Raw genomic sequence first — 22,616 nt, 5'->3', positions numbered from 1 at the left:
AGAGCCAAGAAGCAGCGTCATGCCCTTATGATTGAGGCCCGCGGCTTGTTGAAGCGCTCTGTCATGGTTGAGGCAAAGGGGAATATTGGGTCTGCTCAACAACTTTGCAAGAGCGCGAACAAATCCCACCAGTGTGCAACTTCTCTATATGTTTCTCCTCTTGAAGTTGAGCTAAATTTTTCTCTCCCTCCTATGCAGCATGTTGAAGTGCAGCTACTAGAAGCATTGAACATGATCCTTAACGTTGGCAAAGATATTGGGCTAGACAAGCTTATCATGCTATCCAATACCGCATGTACAACAAGAGGTGGAGACAAGTTGTAAAACTCGAACAACAGATTTGCTCCGGAATTGCTCAAACCATATTCACAGAAGAGGATTGATTGGTCACTTGAGGCACCTGAACTTTCTAGGAAAGTGTTTCTACACCCAAGTATCTCATCTTCTCCGTACAGTTTGTTCCCGGATGCGTCCAGCATTTTTAGTCCCGGTCATTTTTGACCCGGGACTAAAAGACCTTTAGTCCCAGGTCAAATGGCCACCGACGACGAGAGCTTTAGTCCCAGTTGATAATATCAACCGGGACTAAAGAGCCCCCTTTACTCCCGGTTATAATGGCTAGTGGGACGAGGGAATCTAGTGGAGCGTTTAGTCCGGGACTAAAGGGGGGCCTTTAGTCCCGGTTGGTGGCTCCAACCACGACTAAAAGATCCCTTTTCACATAGCCCCCTCTCTCTCTTCACCTTATTTTCTCCTCCTCTCCCTTTCTCTCTTATCTCGCGTAGGCAGCGCTCTTCTTCCTTATCTTCTCTCCTCCTCCTCTCCCTTTCTTCCAGGCGGGTGAGCAGCAGCCCGCGGGAGCGGCAGGTGGCACGGGTAGGCGGGTGGCGTGGGCAGGCTGGCGTGAGCGGCGGGGTGAGGGCGGGGCACGCGGTGGCCAGGACCACCTCCCGCGGCCGGCTTGCTAGGGGCGACGGGGCGCCAGCGGCCGTGACCAAGGCCATGGAGTGGCGCACAGCCTACAATAGGAGCACGGCAGTGGGGGCACGAGCGGTCCGCGACCCACTTTTATTTTTATTTTTTTTTGGAATCTTTTTGTTCCGGTTGGTGTTACCAACTAGGACTAAACGAGATATTTAGTTAAAGGTGAAATACCCGGAACTAAAGATGGGACCTTTAGTCCCGGTTGGATTTTGGAGATCTAGGTGTGTCTTCAACCGGGATTAAAATCCAGTTTTGCACCAGTGTGGGTATATGAACCCACCAGTGTGGGTATGTGAACCCGACAAGATTAAATACTTGTATGCCTCACCATGCTGAAACAATATTGCAAGCGTCGTTCACGAAAGGTGTCAATTCTTCCCGGCCCTACCGTTGTTATGGAAGCCAACAACAGCTACCATATTCCACACACTATGGTGCCATGTCTCCACGTCAATGCAGAGGATGGCCCATTCTCTACCTATCCCCATGATCAAGCTGTGGTGACACTCAATGGGCAAGCAATATCTCAAGAGTCAAGAGCAACCACTACCTCAGGAGGCAGAGCCACAGCAAAACACTGGGGGCATGTCCTATTTGTTAGGACCATCCCCTAACTTCACAGATGAAGAGGCAAACTGGGTACCACCGCCGGTTACTCAAGAATTATCATATGCTTCTGATGAGGAAATTCAAGTAGACCCAACAAGCAGCAAGAGTAGTTTTAGCCTACCAAAAGACACCCTCTATGATAAGGTTATAAAGGCTAAGTTCATGGAATCTGAAATTTCCATAGGGAACTCCAATGTAGCCCTTGTTCATTGATTAGCATAGTAAAACGATCGTATCTTTTCACTTGTAGCTCCATTTCTAGTGATTCTTGCGCTCACAAGTTTGTGGCGACAAGTGTTATCTGTTACAGCATGTTTCATACTATTTTTACCATGTTTGGTGTATTATTCTTATTTATTTCTTGTATGCTTGTCGTATGTTGCGTTTAGACGACATGCCGTTCGAGAACCTGCAAGACTATGAGTTTGAAGAGCCTGAGCTGTAGGAAGAAGTCAAGTGTCCTTATGCACCTTGATTTACCTATGAGTTGTCACTAAATATGAATATCACTGTTTTTATGCTTTCATTAGATGTCAATATGCTAGGACCCATGTAGGAAGTTCACTAGTACTCTTCATGACTTAATTCCTTGAAGTCTTAGTTCAACCGTGTATATGTAGTTGATGCTTAGTCTGTTCAACAAGGGCTGGGTTATGTAATTTAATATTGATTAATAAACTATGCAACTCGAAGGTTCGGGTAATCTTTATAGCAATATGGAACTTTAGGCTGACTCAGGCAAACGTGAATTTGCTAGATGTATTTGTTTGTGAGATGGTGGTTGCTTGAGTTGGACTTAAAAATTAAGTTATGGAGCGACCTCCCGCAAATACCCGTACAACCACGAGTCTAAGTGCTATGATCTTAGGGTGTTTGGTTCTTTAGAAGGTCAAATTTCTGTCACATTGAATGTTTAAATACTAATTAGAAGTATTAAACATAGATTAATTACAAAACCAATTGCACAGATGTAGACTAATTTGCGAGACGAATCTATTAAGCCTAATTAGTCCATGATTTGACAATTTGATGCTACAGTAACCATTTGCTAATGATGGATTAATTAAGCTTAATAGATTCGTCTCGTGAATTAGTCTCCATCTATATAATTAATTTTATAATTAGCTCATATTTAGTCCTCATAATTAGCATATGAATATTCAATGTGACACGAACTAGACTTTAGTCTATGGAAGACACCCCGTAGTACCTCGGGTAATCCAGTGTTCCGAGTTGAGCAGGTTTGGGAGTACGCGTCACCTCAAAAAGAAATGTGCGGCCAACATAGGGCCCGAGGGTCAATGCACCCCGGAGAACGGATGGAAAAGCCTCGGAAGTGCATGTTTGAAATATTTGTTTTCTGTTTTAAAGGCAATGTCCATCCTGCTATGCCGAGATCAGAAGTGATTCCAAAACTTCAGACCACCTCGATGTAATTTTCCTGAAATGAATTTAACTTCCTATTTTCAAAATGGGTACCCCTGCATAAGGTGATGGAATCTAAGATTCCGCAGAATCCTCACAGGCCATAAATCTTTCTGCTTCATCGCTGATCGAACTACGCATTTGTAAAACTAAGGTCAAATTGTTCTCAATTTGCGAGTAAAAAGCTATCTCTTTCATCCAAATAAAAATGTTCCAACTGTTATTCCATATTGTACATAATAGGATTATAGGAATGTCATTTACAGTCATTTCCGATCACTAGGCACCCCTATATTTAGCAAAAAGGGAAAAAGAAACCGCATAATAACGATGGCGCGCTACCGTCTCTTCCCTTCCCATCATAATAATAAGAGAACAACAACAAATAAATACATTCGCATATAGGCCAGTGAGGGAGTGAGTCCCTCCCGGTAGTATCACACAAGATTTTGCCGGAGCAGTGGCTGCACCTCACCACCGGAGTCAGCAGCATTCCCGTCCTGTGCCTTCCATAAGTTAATGAAGAAGCCATCCTGCTTTAGACGCTGCTGCTCTGACTTGGGAGTCGAAATGGAATCGGCCGAGTCCCCTGATGCCTGTGATGCCAGCTTCAATGCACTTGAAGATGAATTATGCACATGCTGTAGGCATACTTGCATGGCATCATGCACTCGCACGAAGCACCACCCATCACCTATCAAGTCAATGATGCCTGATCTAGACAGCAGCAGGTGCACCTGCCGGTTTGGGTTCGCTATGGCAATCTGCAACAAAATAAGGCTCCTAGGGTTTGAAATACTGCTTTTGCACACATTTACTGGTTTTTCAGTGCAACAGTTAAGTGTGCCCATGAGAAGAACCTGAATATGACGTGCTTTGTATTCTTGGTGCAAGTCTTTAAGAGCTTGAACAGCACTCGAGTCAACATATGTAACAGCTGCATGACCAAAACCTTTTATCATTTTAACAAGTGATCCAGGAAACCAAATAAAAGCTCATCAGTTTCTTTTCGAAAGGATCACAACCGAGGAGAACAATTTGTTGCCAACAGCAATGTTTCACGAGCCTCTTGTAAGCAATGCAATAGAAAATAGAAGTCTTACGGGACATCTCAAGGATCACAAAATAGACCCTTCCAACGTCAAGTCCCCTGTTTGAATTTGGAAGATTGAGCTCATACTCACGCAACCTGACATAGGATTACAATTACCAGAAGAGCTTGCATTATATTGTAACAAAGAACATTTAATAGCAGAAATGATGAAAACAGACCAATAAATTTACCTGTCTTTGATGTAGCTAATGTTGGCAAAGTAGATGGGTGCATCAATTCGAATTACTACTATCCCATTATATGTATAAGCCTCAGGATACTGTAACGTATTCCTGTATACAGTGGTACCAGGTAAACGGCCCAACACAGCTGTACAAGGACCATGAAAACATGGATCAGCCCCAACCAGAGTTAAAAATCTTTAACACAGTTACAGAAAGAACAGTGAAGATTACAATGTATTAAATATTTCAAACCAATATCTGTTCTCCCAGTACCATCAGGACTCAGGTAGTGGCCTACTTTAGCAAAATTTGAAACTTTGAATATATTTTGTGTTTGCAAGATTTGCAGAACACCTCAGTGAATTGTGAATCAGATTGCCGCTGATAGAATTTGTACTGGTACTGGTAGTAGAATCTGGTTCTTGAGACTTGGGGGAAGGGGAGAGGGAGAGGTGTGCAAATGGATGGCCAGCTGGAAATGATGGGTGAACGGGAAGAGTCTTCACATAAAAGTAGGCTGGCAGCACAGCAAGAGGACAGGGTGTTGGCACAATTGCACCTCTGTTTCTGTTGTTGCTTGTAGACCATGGTTACTGTTGTATTCCTGTGACATTGGCCAGCGTGATGGCATGAGGGTAGTCAATGACAAGAGCTGGAGGCACCTGGGAAATTATGTTGGGTGGGCCGGTGGGCTACCTAGCTGCTTACGAGTCATGACTCATCTTTTCCTTTATTAATATTCGGTAGCTTCCTGTATGTGTTAGGTCTAGCGATCTTCTTTGGTCTTTTCGCTTCTTTTCCACGGTTTGTTCACTTGTTTCTTTATTATATACACTGAAATGTTTAGGCTGTCCCAATTCCAATTTGCGAATTGATGAGATGCACCCCTTAACTCTTACTTTTAAAAGGTTGCAAATGTAAGACTAAACCCTGAATCTAACGATCCATGATCCAGGGAACTACGACACTATTTAGCTGACTGCAACCAGCTCTCCTACCTATATGTGGATTTGCCGACTCATGGATCACAAAGGCCAATGAGAATCCAACCTACAAAGGAAAATGTTAAAGTTAAAAAGATGTTGCTTTCATGTCAAATTTGACAAATCCGTGATCAGTTTAAAACAGATAGCTTTCGACTTACACCAACAAGGACGCCAATCTCAATGCCAAAAATCAATGTTGTGATAAATGTGATTGCCCATAAAAAGAAATCCTTCTTATCAATACCCCACAGAAAGATGGCCTCTTCATAATCTACCTGAATGTTATTAGTACACCAATATCCATGAGAAATGATATGCAACGTTTAACCACAAAAAATGAATTAAAAACAGCACGGAACAGAAACTAAGACATTAAGAATTACTAAGATCACATTTTATATAACAAAAATAAAGGTATAACAAATAGTGAAATCATAACTTTATATCTTTCCAAATTGCAATCTAGTGCCACAGCAGGCATCAATACAGCAGTAATATCTGTTTCAATCATTGTATGTGATAAGTATGGCGGTAAAATGCCCTTACCAGGCCTGTAACAGCAGAAATCACAATTGCAGCCAATGCACACTGGGGAAAAAATTTAGATCAAATTAGCATAAAAGTGTACTCTGGTTTACATTATTTATTTATCACAGTAAACCCAAATTTACATTTATCTGGAACACACAGGAGAGGAGAGTTGTGTATCATTGCATCAAGAGAGAGAAAAAGGCCAAAATAGGCATGTGCAACCTTTTTCTCGAACACGCAGAAGAGCTGCGTATCTTTGTATTAAGAGAGAAAGAAAGATCGAATTACAGGAGACATCATCTCACCTTGGATCAGAGTGAGATGTGAGGTCTGAACTTAAAAGGATCTTACAGCTTAAACCAAAAATGCAGAAGTCAAACCTAAACTCAAAGTTATGAACATTTACACTACACGGCTGTGAAGTGGGTGCTGTAGTGGTACTATAGCAACAATATATCTATTCATGAGGTATTAGAACCCACTTGTGTGCCCCTAGTAAGAACTTTTAGCTTCTGTTTAGGGTCGCCGGTGGGGGAGGGGGTGCGGCTAGGGCAGATGGGACGCGGGGAGGGAGAGATTGGGGGCAATGGAATTGCTTTCTTCCTTGAATTCCAATGCGTACATCTCCCTCAATTATATAAGGACTCTATTATTTGCAGCCTAAGATGGCTCGGATTGGATTCCTTATAGATAGGACCCATCCCTTCCTAATCCGACGCTTGTGATCGAGCCATCACCACCGGCGTCGCCACCTTTTCAGGCCTTGGTGCTATCAATGCTGCTGGTCCTCGTCTGCCTGCGTCTATTGCAGTAAGCTCGTGGACACCATTGTCGATGTTTCTGAAGGAAGACGCATTTGCGCTGTATGGCTGCACCATCTACCATCGCCATCTAGCCGGCGTGCCGTTGAACTTTTCGGCAAGAAGCTGCTAATTTGTGCATTTGTGCGCCTACGTTGACGCTTTGGACCCTCCACGGTTTCAACCAAAACCACCTCGACCTCGGCTACTTCAGCACTAAGGGGCTACTCATTCGACCGCGAGGGGATGTCTCCACTGTTCTCCAATCTGTCTGTTCGTGTTGCTACCGCTATGATTGGGTGGAGATGTTAGAGTACATTTGGTAGTATAGGAAATATCTCAGGTAGGCTTCTTGTCGCACAAGTCTTGTACGCCTATATTCTACCTTGAGGCTCAATGCAACCAACGATTCATATGCCATCTACCTTTCTTACAATGACTAAGAATCAACTTTCCAAAGATACGCGTTGGTGGACCCGGCAATGGCCAAGTGCTGCCCATTCCTAGGGCACTTGTTGGCGCGCCCCTGGAAGAGACGCCACCGGTCTAGCACGCCTGCCAGCCACCTCAGGCCCAGCAGGGCCCCCTGAGCCCATTACAGCTTCCTTGTCAATTGGATTTATGCCCTTATAGATATTTTCCATTTAATTGAGACAATTATCACATAAGTCTAAGCATTGTCTATAAGGGTATGTCAATAGGTGATGGTTGAAGCTCCCAAATTGTGATGTGTCATTTGTGAACTCATGTTGATTTGAGAACGAGTATTTTTTGACTTGTGATTTGCTGTTCTCAAGTCAACTTGTGTACTTTTGTTCTTGTTGACCTATCAATTGAATTATGTACATTCAGATCTACGAAACAAGGCCTAGCTTGTTGCTATGTTAGCATTGGGCCATCTAGTGGGTGGGCACGGGTTGGATTTTTTTCGTTTCGTGTCCGACCACGGGTAGGCTCATTATTTTTTGTCAGGTTTTTTCAGCCCGACCCGAACCTGACCTTGACCTGACGTTTGATCAGTTATGTTGTCCATTAGGGATGATGCATATATAGTCCTCGTGGGCCATGTGGGCATATAGTATACATGGGCTTTGATATGCTTAACAAGAATGCCCTCCTAAAGTAACGCCTTCAGAGATGGTGGCTGAGTATCGTGCATGTCATGCTGCTCGTGGTCATGGTACAGCACCTACTCCTAAAGGCTCCGTGCCTGTTGCTGCCGCTTCACCTGTTAGTGCTCCATCTTCATCTTGGGTGCTTGATTCAGGGGCCTCTTTTCATATGATATCTGACAGATCCCAGCTACGCTTTGCTTTGCTGATGGTGCTTGTATTCAGATAGCGATGGTACATCTTGCTATATCACTCATGAGGGTTCTCGTTGCACATCTCATTTTTATGTGCCTGATGTCTCTTTTGTATCCAATTGTCTATGAACCTTCTTTAAGTTGGTCAACTAACCGATCACAATTGTTTTGTTAGATTTGATGACTCATCGTGCCTTATTCAGGATCGTCGAACCCGAACTATGATTGGGACTAGCCATATCCATAGAGGATCCCCTAGCCTCTATGTTCTCAACACCCAATGTCTTCCTCAATCTTCCGCCCGTGTGTCATCCGACACACGTCCGGCTTGTCCTTCGCCAAGTGACATCATCGTCTTAGTCATCTTTGTGGATCTCACTTGTCTACATTCATAAATAAAAGGTTGTTTAGGCCATACGTCCTTCGAGTCTAGCTTTCATTGTAAGGCTTGCAAGCTCAGAAAACATATTCAACTTCCATACTCTTTTAGTTCCTCATTTGGCTAGACCTTTTTGATCTTATTCATCATATGTATGGGGTCTGAACGGTCAAAAATGTTATGTCATTTTTATTGATGATCATTCTCGTTATACATGGATTTATTTCATGAAACATCTCTCCCAGTTGTGTTCCATTTACATGTCTTTCACTCACATTGTTCATACTCTCCTATTAGAATTTTTAATTCTAACTCTAGTGGTGAGTATTTATCTAATGTCTTCCGCCACTTTTGACCTCTGCGGGCACTGTTGTTTAACTGTCGTGTCCATGTGCTCATGCTCAAAATGGCATTGTTGAATGCAAACATCGCCATGCCGTAGAGACTACTCAAATGATTCTCATTTCCTCTTTTGTTCTTTTTCACTTATGGGGTGAAGCTATTTCTACTGCAATTTATCTCATCAATAGACAACTATCATCCAATCTATCTGGCCAATGTCCAGGTGAAGTGCTATTGGGTACTTCTCCTAGCTAGAATCATATTTGGGTTTTTTGGATGTATGTGTGCACCTTATGAGCGGACTAAGTTGACTGCCCAGTTGGATGAGTGTTTTTCTAGGGTATAGACCTGAGCATAAAGATTATCGGTGTTATGATCCTTCCTCTCTTCGCATACAAATCTCTCGTGATGTGAACTTTGTTGAGGATCATCCTTTCTTTTACAACCCTTCTACTCAACCTTCAATTGTCCAATAGAGTCCACATCGTTTCTGTCTTTCTCCTACTTCATCCATTGATGCTGTCACTACAACATCACCACCCGTTATATTAATTCCTGGCCCCACTCCTTCCATCACACCCACTCTTGTTGGGCCTTCACCTTCTACTCCAACTCCAGCCCAAGCTTCACCCTCACACAAGTATTCATTCATCATCCCAAAGAGCTTCTGCCTAATCCGACCTCCTTATCCAGTCTTGACGCTCCTGTTATTGATGAATCTAACAATATTGATGAGTCAAGCTATTTCTGATGAGGCTGGTCTACATGCTATTTCTGATGAATCAAAGGCTGGTCCAGATATAATTTACAGGATATGCCACTATTGAGCTAGCTGACAAGTAAGGTTTTCCACATCTAAATGTTGTTTTCATGAGCCATCCACCTGTCAGGAAGCTTTTAATTTCCAAAATAGCAGTTTGCTATGTCTTGCTGCTCTTGGTCATACAAGCACGGGGGATATTGTTCTGTTACCATCACATGTAGTTCTCATTACATGCAAGTTGGTATTCAAAATTAAGACCAAGTCAGACAGTTCTATTGAGAGATATAAAGCTCGTCTTGTTGCCTAAGCTTTCCAACAAACTCAGGGACAAGCTTATGATAAGACTTTTGCTCCTGTTGCTCATATGACTACCGTCTGTACTCTGGTTGCAGTTAATGCTCCTTCAGGACATGTTTGTCGTCTTCGTCATGGTCTTAAACAAGCTCCTTTTGCTTGTTTTGATCTCTTTGTCTTTGTGACACGACCTGCTGGTTTTCACCTAGTCATCATGATTATGCTCTATTCATTCATCTCTCTCCACGTGGACGAAATTTACTTCTACTTTATGTTGATGATATGTAGATTACGAGAGATCTGTGGAACAAATTACTTATGTCAAAAAGCAGCTTGGTAAGAAATTTCATATGTTTGATTTGGGTCCTCTCAATTATTTCTTAGGATTGAAGTTTTGCATTCTGCAAGGGATATTATATTTCTCAGTTCAAACACATGATCTTATTGTTAGTTCTGGAATTACTGACAATAGGACGACTGTAATACCTATGGATCTTCACTTGCACTGATGGTACACTTCTTGAGGACCCCTCACAATAGAGGCATACTGTGGGCCACCTTGTTTATCTCACCGCTACAATACCTGATAGTGCCCACGTTTGAGAGTGCTTCTAATTCCGTTTATTTTACATCAGGGGAATTTCATCTCATTTTTTGTCCGATGCTCGTGACAGTCTGCTTCCGCTTCATGCTTACTAACAGATCGTCGTTCTGTCACAGGTTACCATATCCTTCTTGGCTCTTCTCTTACGTGGAAGTCCAAGAAGCAGGCAGCTGTATCTCGATCTAGTAGAGAGCTAGAACTTTGAGCACTTGCTACTTCCACTTCAGAGATGGTGTGGTTTCGATGGTTGTTAGCTAAATTTAGTATCTCTTGTGATGCCTCACACCTCTTCTCTGTGACAACATATTGCGAATGATCCTATGAAGCATGAGCTGACAAAGCATACTAGCGTTGATGCTCAAGAAGTATTTGCCCTCAGAACTGCCCGTGGCAGATTATTTCACTAAAGCACAAACTTAAGAGCAACATCAGCTTCACTTGCTCAAACTCAATGTTCCAGATCCTCCCCTTCCACCTTGAGCTTGGTGCTGGTGGGATGATGAGGACTATGCGGTACAAATGTTGCAAATGGTGATGGATGATGTTGAACACGATGTTTGTGTTTGATGACTGGCATGGTAGCTGTCATGTCGTTTGTTTTTTTACTTTGGTTTAGACCGCTTGTGTCTTAGTGATGCATAGGCTGGAAGTGGTCTTGGTTCGATTGTATCACCTTGAGGTATTGTTCCAAGATCGATAAACCTTCATTTGTTGAAAAAAAATTCCAAGCCGATGTTCTATCTACCCCGTCCAATACCCTAATCCTTTCAAGCAATGCTGTCTACTTCCGTATTGAAGTTATCTCGAAACATTAACAATACAAATGGCTAAAAGTGGGTTTCCACACCAAAAAAAACATAAAAGCATATGTTAAAAACACAGTACCATAATGACATATATCTATCTTACCTGAGGTATGTCAGTAAATAATGGTGTCATAAACAAGAGAGCGCTACCAATGATTATGCCCATTATGATTCCAGATAACCCAGTTTTTGCCCCACTTTCATGATTCACAGCTGATCTAGAAAAAGAGCCTGCATGGACAGCCAGCAATATTAGCTTTGCAAAGTTTTGCTCTAGCAGCTAAAACACGATATTCATATCAAGAAGAGAACTGGGTTATTTCTCATTATATATTATTAAAAATATTTTACCTGTGGCAGGATATGCAGAGAAGAATGAACCACAGATATTTGCTATACCCAGACCAAATAACTGTGCCAAAGAAAACACGAATGAAACATTTATATATTGAGAGGGAGGAAAGGTGTATTTCTAAATACAAAAGCACATATAGTTCCATATAATTCTGTAAACCAAATTTGTTATTTCAACCATGGTAAATTTCTGAATCATAAGAGCACCTTTCAGATAGCAGTTGAGTTTGTGCAGTATTCTAAGATTTCATATGCTATGAAATAAAGAGACCTAAGTTTCTGTAGTTACCAGTTAGCACAGCTGTCTATTGTAGTTTTCTTTCTGTTTCGTGGCATGTCTGTATTGTAGTGCTCCGGTGTGTGTGTGGGGGGTGTTCTTTGTACTCGGGGGTCTGCCCTGGACTCATGTATTCCTTTTCTTTCTATCTTAAATGAAATGACACGCAACTCTCCTGCGTAGTTTGAGAAAAAAGGACAGCTGTGTGTCACACTAGCTCAAACATAATATACTTTGGTGTCAAATTGTTATTGTTAAATTTGAAGTGCTCAATATGTGATTAATAGAAGCTTAAGTGATCAAGAAGATACATAGACAGCTAGATAATATTTTGTTCATTCTTTATTGGCATATTAAATGTTGCAGCCTACGAAGTTAAATCTTACTATAGATTTGTTTCGTTAACTCTTGTATTTACTCGATAAGGAAAGAATACATGGATCAGAGTTGACTGCCCTTGATTACGAAGACGTAGCTTCAGCTATTGAAAAGGAGTCACTAGACGCCATAGACTCAAGTTTTTTTCATCCTGGAAGTCCTTGCTGCAACTAGAAACTAAGAATGACCAGGCATTTGAAATAGCAAGAGGAACTCGGAGATTGCGCACAGATATAGTAGACGTCTTCTTTGGGGACCCACTGTGTCCACGGCAAAGGAGGAGTCTGAGGTGGACTGCAACAAGGACATTCTTTTAGGACCTTGCCGTGCTCACTGCTGGACCTGCCGGTGACCCCTCTGGCTGCTTCCACAGACTTGGCAGATGAGGTATAGGAGCAATGAGCCATGTATCTCGTAGATGCTTCACTGGGCTCGTCATAGAGAACATAAGACCCATTGTCAAATCCAGGGATCACTGACTGCACTCTTGGAGATGGTCGGTGCTCAACCTGAACAACAGGTTCAACATGGCCGCTTATATAACGCTGATGCAGTTCATAGCTACAAGTTTGTTGAGCCTCACAAAGATGCCAATGGCAAGGGCCATGTTGATAGCAACAGAGGTAGTGAGGGCGGCGCGCGCGCGGTGGAGGAGAGGCAGCACAGGACCATCCACAGCAGGGCCTCCCCTGGCATGAGTGCACTCGGATCTGGGAACCAAGGGAGGAGCCGGCAACGTGGTTCAGACTTGATGGAGAACACGGTGATGGTCACCGCAAAACAGGTGCTTGGACAGCTAGGGTGGATTGAACCGTGGGCTGACCCCGCCATGGCACTGTTGAGCACGGCCTTGTCGCGCCACAGGTCCTTGCGCCTAAGGTGGAACAGTAGCAACATGGCGCTGCAGAGTGACTCCCAATAGAGGAAGTAGGGGAGCGGGGGCAGGTAGTCAGCGCGAAAGGGAATGGAGATGGCATCACAGTCATCCAGGACCGGGCCAACGTCTGGGAGGTGGCTATGCAGACCCTAGGAGAAGCCGTGGCCCTTGTGGTCGATGGCCGCGACCACGACACTGACTGCTTTGAGGTGGATGACCGTGAGTTGAACCATTCGGGTGGACTCAGCCCGTGAAGCCGTGCATGGCAGCGATGCCGCCGAGCACCGATGGAGGTAGGGCTGAGGCTCCATGGATTCTCCAAAGGAATAGCAGCAGGATGAAGAATAGAAGAACTAGATTAAGGCAAATTGGGCACCCAGACGTGGACCAGCACATCGAAGTCATGGAGATTTTGGGGAACCGGCACATAGGGCTACAATCCACTTGGGGAAACTTTATTTATGCTCTAACAGGTACTAAAACTAGTAGATCTATAAGATTGGTGTTGCTTAGGGAATTGCTGTTTAGGTCTCTTGCCTCAGGTACTTAGACCAGTAGTGCAGACCTGGTCGTTTTCGTCGCTGTAATCTTTATTTGGCACTTCTGTAGTCTAGTCCTATGTGTGGGTGTGCTGGGTGTGTTTTGTGGGGCTTAGACACTTTCTTTTTATTGTACCTTTTGTTCATGGTTTTTCTTCTTATTAATGAAATGGTACGCAGCTGTCTTGCGTGTTGGAGAAAAAAATAAGGTTGGAGGGATTCCCTGCTCCTCACTGCTGGCGAGGATGCCGGAGGGGCCAGGAGGAGGCGAGGGAACGTTGGAACCCTAGGGCGGAGAGCTGAAGAGGGGAGCGGCCCACAAACAAAAAATCTTTTTATAGTTGTACATTGACTGCTCCTGCAGAAAAGCTTTAGTTCACTAGTTATTGAAAGTAATATGGCTCAGGAATAATAGATTGATTATGGAGAGCCTAGGCTCGTGTACATATATAGGCAAGGATGACCTAGGGTTTGGAAAACAATACCAACCGACAGTGATCCTTGCCTAATCCAATATCCATCTATACATCCCCTGAAGGGGGAGGCGCACGGCCAAAGGGGCCGGCACAGCCTACCACCCATGGCCCATAGGGCCGACCTATACAGCAGTCTAACAGTTATTACCTCAAGTTGTGCATGGAAATTTCATTGTTTAGTTATATAACATGAAGTGATACAAAGAAAACTGCATATGTGATAACAATGCTCATCAGCCTCTATCAACAAACACTAATTAGGCTAGTCAATGATAATGGCTTGCCTCTTTGTTGGAGTCCAACTCATACCCGTTCTTTGCCGCCAAAGCTTTAGCAATACCAACAGATTCCTGAAATTATATGGTCAATTGCTTAATATCCACTAAGGAAAGTTAAGGAAATTAGTTTTAAAAAAATTTCTTACCAAAATGGCAACACCAGTGATAAGTACTGCAGTTGGCATAAGCGACATTACATGCTCAAATCCTCGAGGAATTGAGAACTTGGGAAGACCTTGTGGTATTTCACCAACCTAAAATAGGAGAGACATAGAGTTACTTATGATGTAGTTATCCATCATAGTGTGGCGTATTTTGACATAAGCATGGTAATAAATTGAGTAATTTTTTATGTAACTATAATTATATGTCTAAACTAACAGAAAACTCCATAATTAAAACCATTTTTGAAGAAACTATTATATAATTACTGGACTCCATTGCACCATAAAACACCAGGTTTAACCATTGCTGTTATCTTTCACTGTATCTAAATAGTATGCTGCACCTACAGCAAAACATAACATTGAGGCACACTGTCTGATGGAACCATGGAATGCAAGATGATGCATTTGAAGGTTTTCTTACACTGCAAGTTGGGCATCCAAGTAACAATAATATGATGATAGGCAATTAAAATGTGTAGGTTTGTGAAACATTGTAGCACTAAATCTATAGTTCCTTGATATAGGATCATAAATCTATATTTTTTAAATAGTATGGGAAATATCTCTATTGTTCATAAAAGGTATTCTTATTTTTGACCAACTAAATCTTTTGATGGAAGATGTGAGCACAAGGGGGTCGGGGCATTCAGGTCCAGCTGAGTCACTGACAAGGTATTTTGCCTGTCATTCATTCTTTAAGGAACTAAGGATGCTAAGAAGTTAATTACAGCAAGGGGATCGGGGCATTAAGAAAAGTAGGGGTAGGACTGTTGAAATTGGATCAAAAGAGTAGGCCTACGGCTTCACTGATATTCAGCAAACTAGCAGTAGATAAAGGGCCAAAACTGCCTGTATTTTTTTCCTTCCCTTCGCTGCCTAAGGTACTGGGTGTTAATCAGCAAATTTAGGCGGTGATCCCAGCAAGTAAAGAGACAATATGGAACCAATACAAATATTGATGGGTGAACTTGAGAGGTCAGGGAGCAAAAGTATGTCCAGGCAGCACATTAAGGGCCAAAGTGGTTGCTGACCATAAGAAAAATGAAAGAAATTGAGAAGTAGTCTGTAAAACCGACCCCCCACTCCCGTAACCCACACCTACAAACTACATAATGAAGCACGCAAGGTAGATGTTTTGTTGTTTTTTACTGTAGTATGTATACAAACAAGCATTTCTTTTCAGCTAAAATATCTTTTTTCTCGAACACGCAGGAGAGCTGCGTATCAATATATTAAGAAGAAACGGCTTTTAGGAAAACCCAGGATACAGCCAGGTTTTTATGGAAAAACCTGAGCAGAAAAACCAGAACACTTTACAAAAAACTGCTCACCCTTTTAATACAAAAGAAAAGACCAGACCCTACAAGACCACTGCTAAACTAAACTGTGGAAGGCACCATGGCAAGGAGATGAGAAACTCCTCTAGCCCCAGCCAGCTTCCACATGAGCAGCTCCTCCCGAAAAATTGACAGAACTCCATTAAGATTAGGAGAAATCCCATAAAAAACACAACAGTTTCGGTGATTCCAAACCAACCAGGCCCCAAGAATGATAATGGAGTTCAGACCCTTTTTAACTTGGCCTTCTACTCTACTACTTGCTGTCTCCCACCAATCATCGAAGGAATTGTTATCACATGTTTTCTTGAGAGGAAAGTAAGCTACAAGAGTGAAAAGAATAAGAGAATAAAAAATGACACATATTTAAAATTTGAATCAGATTATCTAGTGGCATATTGGCAAAAGACCCCCGTTGGTGAAATTTGTGGCAAGTGCATAAGGATTATTCTACAAGTATGTAAAAAAATCACAGAAGTACATGTCATGCGTGAACACATGAACTAATCCACACTGCAGATTAGACAAATATAAGGCAAACTATACATACTGGGCTCTTGAATGAGTAAGGTATGGTAATAAAACACATCATTGGCAGTTATAGGCCCAAAACATTACAGAATGTTGTTATCAGATTAAATTTGCAATTTGTTCTTGTAAAGACCATGCATGGTTTATATCTCCTAACCAAACTATAAATAAATAAACTGATGAGCTTGTCTCACCACTGATATGGCTGGTGGATGGAAAATTTTCACAAAAATCGTTCCAAGCACAACTGCTGTAAGAGGACCAGAAGCTCTTAGGAAACGCAATCTTTTATTAGATTTTCCCTGCAAGGTTTTAGGGTCACAAGCATGACATAAAAATAATTGAACAAAATATTTGGAGTCAAACAGTTAACTGAAAATTTCTATGATAAATAAAAAAAATAGAAACTTACTATATTTTTCATAGTTAGAAGAATCGTAAGAAAAGCTGATCCCATGACAAATGGAGGCCAGGAGAACTGCAAAAAGGAACTGCTTTGTTAAGATAGTGAACGTGTGTAAATTAAACATCAGAACTAATATAACAATCTGAAGGAAACAAATAATGCATTAATATTATTTGGCGATGTGACTAAGCAAGGTGGTACCGATGTAGTCTAAGCAATTTTTCGCAGTACTATTAGCCATACTGATAGCTGGCAATTAGGGACTAAAGCAATTGGTTTCACAATGGCGCAAAGGCAGTCTGGAGGCCCATAAAGTAAATGGTTTTATTGCTATTCGGTTTTTATTTTCCATCTAGAAACAAAAATGGATAGCGTTATACTACCTTCATCCTTAAATAAATGACGTTTAGCACAAGCTAATTAGTTCAAAAATAAACTAGTTTGCTTGTCCTAATTGTCATATACTCCTTCCATCCAAAATTACTTGTCACCTCGGCTTTGTCCTAAGTCACTTGTCTAACTTTTACTAAGTTTATATAAAAAAGTACCAACATCTACAATATCATATTATTTTCATTAAATCTACAATGTAAGATATACTGATAGTGTATATGTTTAGCATTATGGAAACTTACATTTAGTCAAAGTTAGAGATGTTTGACTTAGGACAAAACTAAAGTGACAAGTAATTTGGGACTGAGGGAGTATTTAATAATGGCAAGAGTTTTGCCTTTCATAGTGAAGCATGGATAATAAAGGGTTTCTATAGTCTAATGAACTCTTAACCTACAGTTAATTTACCTTTTCAATTCCCTTCAAGCCACAATTTAATATCAACAATCCAATGCAATGCAAGATTGAGGGAAATGAAAAGGTAAAAAAAACTAAGAAGAGAACAGGGAAATAGAATATAGGCTGGCGTAAAGGCAATAAATAAAATCATGGACACACAAGGAAACCCACCTGACCAGCTCCTGCAATTATGCTCTCAATAAGTGGTATAATTTTGCTGCTTCTTGTGACATTGTAACCTATGAAGTACTTGATCTGGGATAAACCAATAACAATGGCTGAAGCTGTAGTGAACCCAGATATTACAGAATGGCTAATGAAACGAATAAGCCAACCAAGCCTGTATACAAAATAAAACATATGAAATGGTCATACATTCTCAGTGAGAATAAGCATATCAAGATGACATATTTGTTTTCCTAGCATAGGATGAAGTCATGCATTGCAACTACACGGAAAAGTATGACTTACGTTGATGTAATACTAGCTAGAATGGGGGCATTTTATCTCTCTCTAATTACAAAAAATATGTCTCTTTATTACACTAAAAATAGAATGGTTCCTGTCTGAGTATAATTTTGAAAAGCAACTATTGATAGGTGAGTGTTGTGCTTGAGCACCATATAAGCAAATTTGGTAGACTGCTATTCAGCCTTGCAAAATATGCAGCTCCATTCTGCAGATATGGTGCTGACCAGCAAATTTTGTAGGCTGCTGATGTTCCTTGGAAGTTTACTCTTACTGAGAACATATCCTGTGTTACCACCCATTAGGGTGTTACCGTGTTACCAAATTCAAAATGCATGTCTACAGTGATCGAAAAATTCAGACAAAAATATGAATGGACAGCTCATGTCATCTTCAACCATCATGCAAAATTTGAGATGCTACGGAAACTCGTACAAGATGCAACAAAAATGTGAAATCTGCACATGAATAGTGCTAGTTGCAACTATTCTTCACAGACTCATAACCCACAACTGTTCATGTGCAGATTTCACTTTTTTGTTGCATCTGGTACAAGTTTCGGTTGCATCTCAAATTTTGCATGATGGTAGAAGATGACATGAGCTGTCCATTCATATTTTTGTTTGAATTTTTCGATCACTGTAGACATGCATTTTGAATTTGGTAACATGGTAACACCCTAATGGGTGGTAACATAGGAGATGTTCTCAAGGTAGTTGTGCTCATGTAAGAAATCGAATTGGCTTTGGCCTGCTGGTATCTAGGTCAGTAGCTGGCACCCAATCCTCAATCTTCGTACAACAACCAAGACCAGAAATAACGGACCAGCTGGACATGTAAGTGTTAAGTGTATAACTAATATTTTCCATAGCTCTCTACACCTATAATTTCACTCAATTTTTTAAAACAGTGAATCCTTTACCCGTCAAATGTTCCACATATTGCTGTTTTTCCTGATACAGACACCAGGTACTTTTCATAGCTATAGAACTATGCTATGGTGTTATCTGGTTGTGCCTATGCCTCGTGGTCCTTAGGACCTTGTTCCTGAGGGTCTTGTCTTTCAGTTGCACAAACGCAAACGGCGGGGTTAATAACCACACGAACAAATGCAGTAGTGTTAACTGCAAATCTAGTGATAGGTAAACTAATTTTATCTTTAATTTTTGAAGATTATGCTGCACAGTAGATTTAACCTTGTACTTCTCGATGTAACAGTTCAGCTTTAAGCTTTGAGTAAACCAGGTGGTATGACTATATAGCTGTGCTTGACACCCCGAAAAGCAAAATAATAGTAATTGCAAATGCGTATGACTGCATGTAGCTCTTTTTCTTTTCTCAAATTCTTGTTTAATATGTTGTGGGTCCATCATAGACAGAAAAGGAGGAGCAAACAGGCAGACACTACAATAAAAAGCCAACTTATCTCCAGGAGATATTGTGTTGATATGGGAACTTAGTGCTCTGTTTCTACAATGACTGGGGATTAAAGTTTCTGTTAACATGTAGAGGGAGGAAACTAAAGTTTGTGTCTTCAAGTAGAGTAACCTACAGGCAACCTTCTGAGAAAATGCTGCTTTTGGATATGCTCTTTTTCCCCTTCAATGTAAGACTTCAGGTGCACTTTTTCTAAATTTACCAGGAATAGCACCGTAGCACTTTGGCCAAAACCATTGCAAAAGATAACATTATAAATAATGGAGATATTTAGCTAGAAGTTTAAAATGTTAAACTAGATTTTAAACTACTGACATTGGCAGTGCTCTATTGTTTAGAGCCTCAGACAATAAGCAATAGATGATTATTTTCATGTTTCCACCTTTGGAGTTCTGGAATTGTGGTACAAGGGTAAATCTGTATACATATTTCAAACATTCTTCTCTGTAAAGGTCAACATCAATGCTTGAAATTTCAAATGCTCTGACATGAAAAATAAACATGAGCTCCAAGTTTCCTGGGTAAACAGAATTACCTTAGCAAACCCATCATGCACTCCAATATCCCAACCATGAATGCCAGCAATATGGCTAATTCTGTGTACAGCTCACTAGATGAATTAACTATACCCCCAAGAACATTGGATACAAGCAGAGAAACAAGTGCTACTGGACCAACTGCTAGTTGTCGTGATGAGCCAAATATTGCATATACAAATAACGGAACAAAGCCTGTGTCTGTTCAGAAGAAATGAAAAAGATATGGTTTGCATTACCAACTGAGATCACTTGAGAACATAGAGGAAAATATGGAGAGGAGCTTTAAATATGGGAACACTTACAGAGCCCATAAATTGGGTGAAGGCCAGCCAGCTTTGCATATGACATTGCCTAGAGTATAGCACAAAAATTTTATGTTCTGATTTTTGGAGAAAAGGTAAAATGGAATGGAGGGTACACTAAAAAAATAACATATTTGTGTAAATGCTTTCTTTATTACTATTTAGTATGGAAATTTTGGCAATCAAGTCAAGTGAAAAATATGAAAGGACCATTTGTAGCAAGAACTGAGGAGACCGAATAAGTACAGATGATTCATCTAATGGGATGTTGCTTTGATTATCATAGGCCTTGGTTGTTTTATTGACCACATTTATGAAAATAAAAGATTATCGAATATTTGCAGTCTGCAACAGAAAACTAATAGACAATTTATCATTCTATTTAGAGGCTCAACAAAAGAAAAGGATGAACCCTATCGAAAGTTGCACCTAATCAAGCAGCAGCAGTACACGACCAAGAAACAATGACATGAAAAGACTGGACACAAGCAAACCATCCAAATTGTAGTCCTAAGGTTTAACAATGGGCCATTCAACTTGTCATTTAGGCAAGCTCGGTAATGTAGTAGAAAACAAATGTTTATCAAGAACAATGTTTATCTCAAAGCCACATGACAACATAAAGGCAAGGATCCATTAGTTATGCACCCAAATAACTCCATTAAGGTGCACTAACACATACTTAGAATAGCCTTTTACAACATTCTGTGACCACTTTGGCACAAACGGAAAACCAAACATACACTAGTATAAAGACAAGCAAAGGAGCAACCAATAAATTAAGGACTGAAGAACACACAACAAACTAGCTAGATGATCTTTCTAATACGCGATTATCCTAAAACTCTAATCTGTGTCGATTGCAAATAATTTGCGACTCTGCATCACTAACTATTGGAAGCTCATTCCTCCAAGGAGATACTCAATGATCACCAAGCAACACAAAAATCTATCGTATGGCGGGTACCTGGGGCACAAGCATGACGCCAACGGTGATGCCCGCGGCGAGGTCGGCCTGGAGGTCCTCTTTCCATCTGTACTTCCGCATCCACGCCACGCACGGCAGGGCCGCCTCCGCCCATTCCAGTGGCCCCATGTCCCGAGCCCTTCCCACTGCCGCCCGCCACCAGGGCGGCGAGGAGGAGGAGATCGACCCAAAACCCGGTGGCTGCCGCAGCGGTATCACCCTCACCGGCCTTCCGCCTCCAGAAGCTGCTGTGGCTAGCTCGCCGGAGCTCCTTGACGCGTAAGACCTCTCCATTTGATTTGACGGTTCCACCCTTGTTCAATTTCAAAAGAATCAATTGAGTTTCTGGCTTCAATTGCCCGCGGGGCGACGCGGGAGCCAGCAGCGAAGATGGCCGGCGGACAACCGAGGTGGTGGTGAAGGGGAGGCGGGAGGCGGAAGCGAACGACGGCGGGGATTTTTTTTTTTTTTTTGAGCACTGGTCTGCCACCCGAATTCCAACGGTGTGGGGGCGGCCTGCCGGCCTGGAATGGCTGTATCTGTACGTCTCCCCGAGCAGGAGAAGCGATTCGACGATGCTGATTGGACAACTCGTCCATGAGGTTGACCGCTGAGGCGTTGATGTAAAAGATAACTGCACGGAATACGCGAATCCGGGCATTGTCCTATAATTGTGATGTACCTGGACGGGATACGTGGACCAGTGCATTCCAGTGCTCGTGGTCGAAAAAAAAACGTGTTTGGAGACCAGGTGTTAAACTTTAACAGTATCACATTAGATGTTTGATGCTAATTAGGAAAAAATTAAATATAAGCTAATTATAAAACTAATTGCAAAACTTCTCGACTAATTTGCGAAATAAATCTATTAAATTTAATTAATCCATCATTAGCAAATTGTTATTGTAGCACCACATTATCAAATCATGGACTAATTAGGCTTAATAGATTTGCCTCGCGAATTAGACTCCATCTGTGCAATTAGTTTTGTAATTAGCCTATGTTTAATACTCCTAATTAGTATCCAAACATCCGATGTGACAGGTACTAAACTTTAGCGGGTGCATCCAAACACTCCCTTATTGAGACTTTTGAGCGGCTTCTCCACCTTTATCTCGAGCTGCGCAATAAGGGTGTATTTGGTTTCGGGGTTCAAGTAGGTTGGAGCGGGTTCGACCCACGTTTAGTTAAAAAATAAAGTGGGTTGGGTCCATCCCTAAGGGGAATATTCCCCTAAAATGCAAGTCGAATACATCCGCCAAATCGAGCGGACGCACTCGACCCACATTGACATCGTTGCTCGTCTGTCCGTGTGTACGAACCCGTACGCGAGTGGGAGCCAAGCTCCATTAGGGAGACCTTGTTGGAGGTATGCCCTAGAGGC

The 22,616-nt window shown here is 41.7% G+C and overlaps 1 protein-coding gene across 2 annotated transcripts; it reads right to left on the bottom strand.

Moving 5' to 3' along the window:
* Window positions 1-3,188: 3,188 nt before the first annotated feature.
* On the bottom strand, window positions 3,189-21,750 carry LOC101785847 (sulfate transporter 4.1, chloroplastic). 2 transcript variants are annotated; one of them, XM_004956281.4, is made up of 17 exons: window positions 21,233-21,750; window positions 20,266-20,314; window positions 19,960-20,161; window positions 17,691-17,859; window positions 16,734-16,799; window positions 16,516-16,623; window positions 14,433-14,540; window positions 14,293-14,358; window positions 11,459-11,519; window positions 11,211-11,338; window positions 5,829-5,870; window positions 5,441-5,557; window positions 5,295-5,346; window positions 4,303-4,441; window positions 4,122-4,207; window positions 3,879-3,970; window positions 3,189-3,782 (listed from the first exon to the last, which is right to left on the bottom strand). In XM_004956281.4, the coding sequence occupies exons 1-17, from the start codon at window positions 21,524-21,526 to the stop codon at window positions 3,456-3,458; spliced, it is 2,106 nt and encodes a 701-aa protein (XP_004956338.1). In that variant the 5' UTR covers window positions 21,527-21,750; the 3' UTR covers window positions 3,189-3,455. The 2 variants fall into 2 exon arrangements, with proteins under 2 accessions (XP_004956338.1, XP_004956339.1); XM_004956282.4 differs by having other exon boundaries at window positions 3,879-3,955.
* Window positions 21,751-22,616: the final 866 nt, after the last annotated feature.

This window comes from Setaria italica, chromosome II, assembly GCF_000263155.2.
Source record: "Setaria italica strain Yugu1 chromosome II, Setaria_italica_v2.0, whole genome shotgun sequence".
Taxonomy (NCBI): domain Eukaryota; kingdom Viridiplantae; phylum Streptophyta; class Magnoliopsida; order Poales; family Poaceae; genus Setaria; species Setaria italica.
Note: the sequence above shows the minus strand (reverse complement) of the source record. Positions and strands in the feature narration are given on the sequence as shown.

What these genes read in the sequence shown, in the direction of transcription:
- LOC101785847 (XM_004956281.4), bottom strand. Translation starts at nt 21,526, where the DNA reads ATGGAGAGGTCTTACGCGTCAAGGAGCTCCGGCGAGCTAGCCACAGCA. An exon ending in GCGTCATGCTTGTGCCCCAG is followed by an intron (nt 20,315 to 21,232) that starts GTACCCGCCATA and finishes GCTATACTCTAG; the next exon opens with GCAATGTCATATGCAAAGCT. An exon ending in CTCTGCATATCCTGCCACAG is followed by an intron (nt 11,339 to 11,458) that starts GTAAAATATTTT and finishes CTGTCCATGCAG; the next exon opens with GCTCTTTTTCTAGATCAGCT.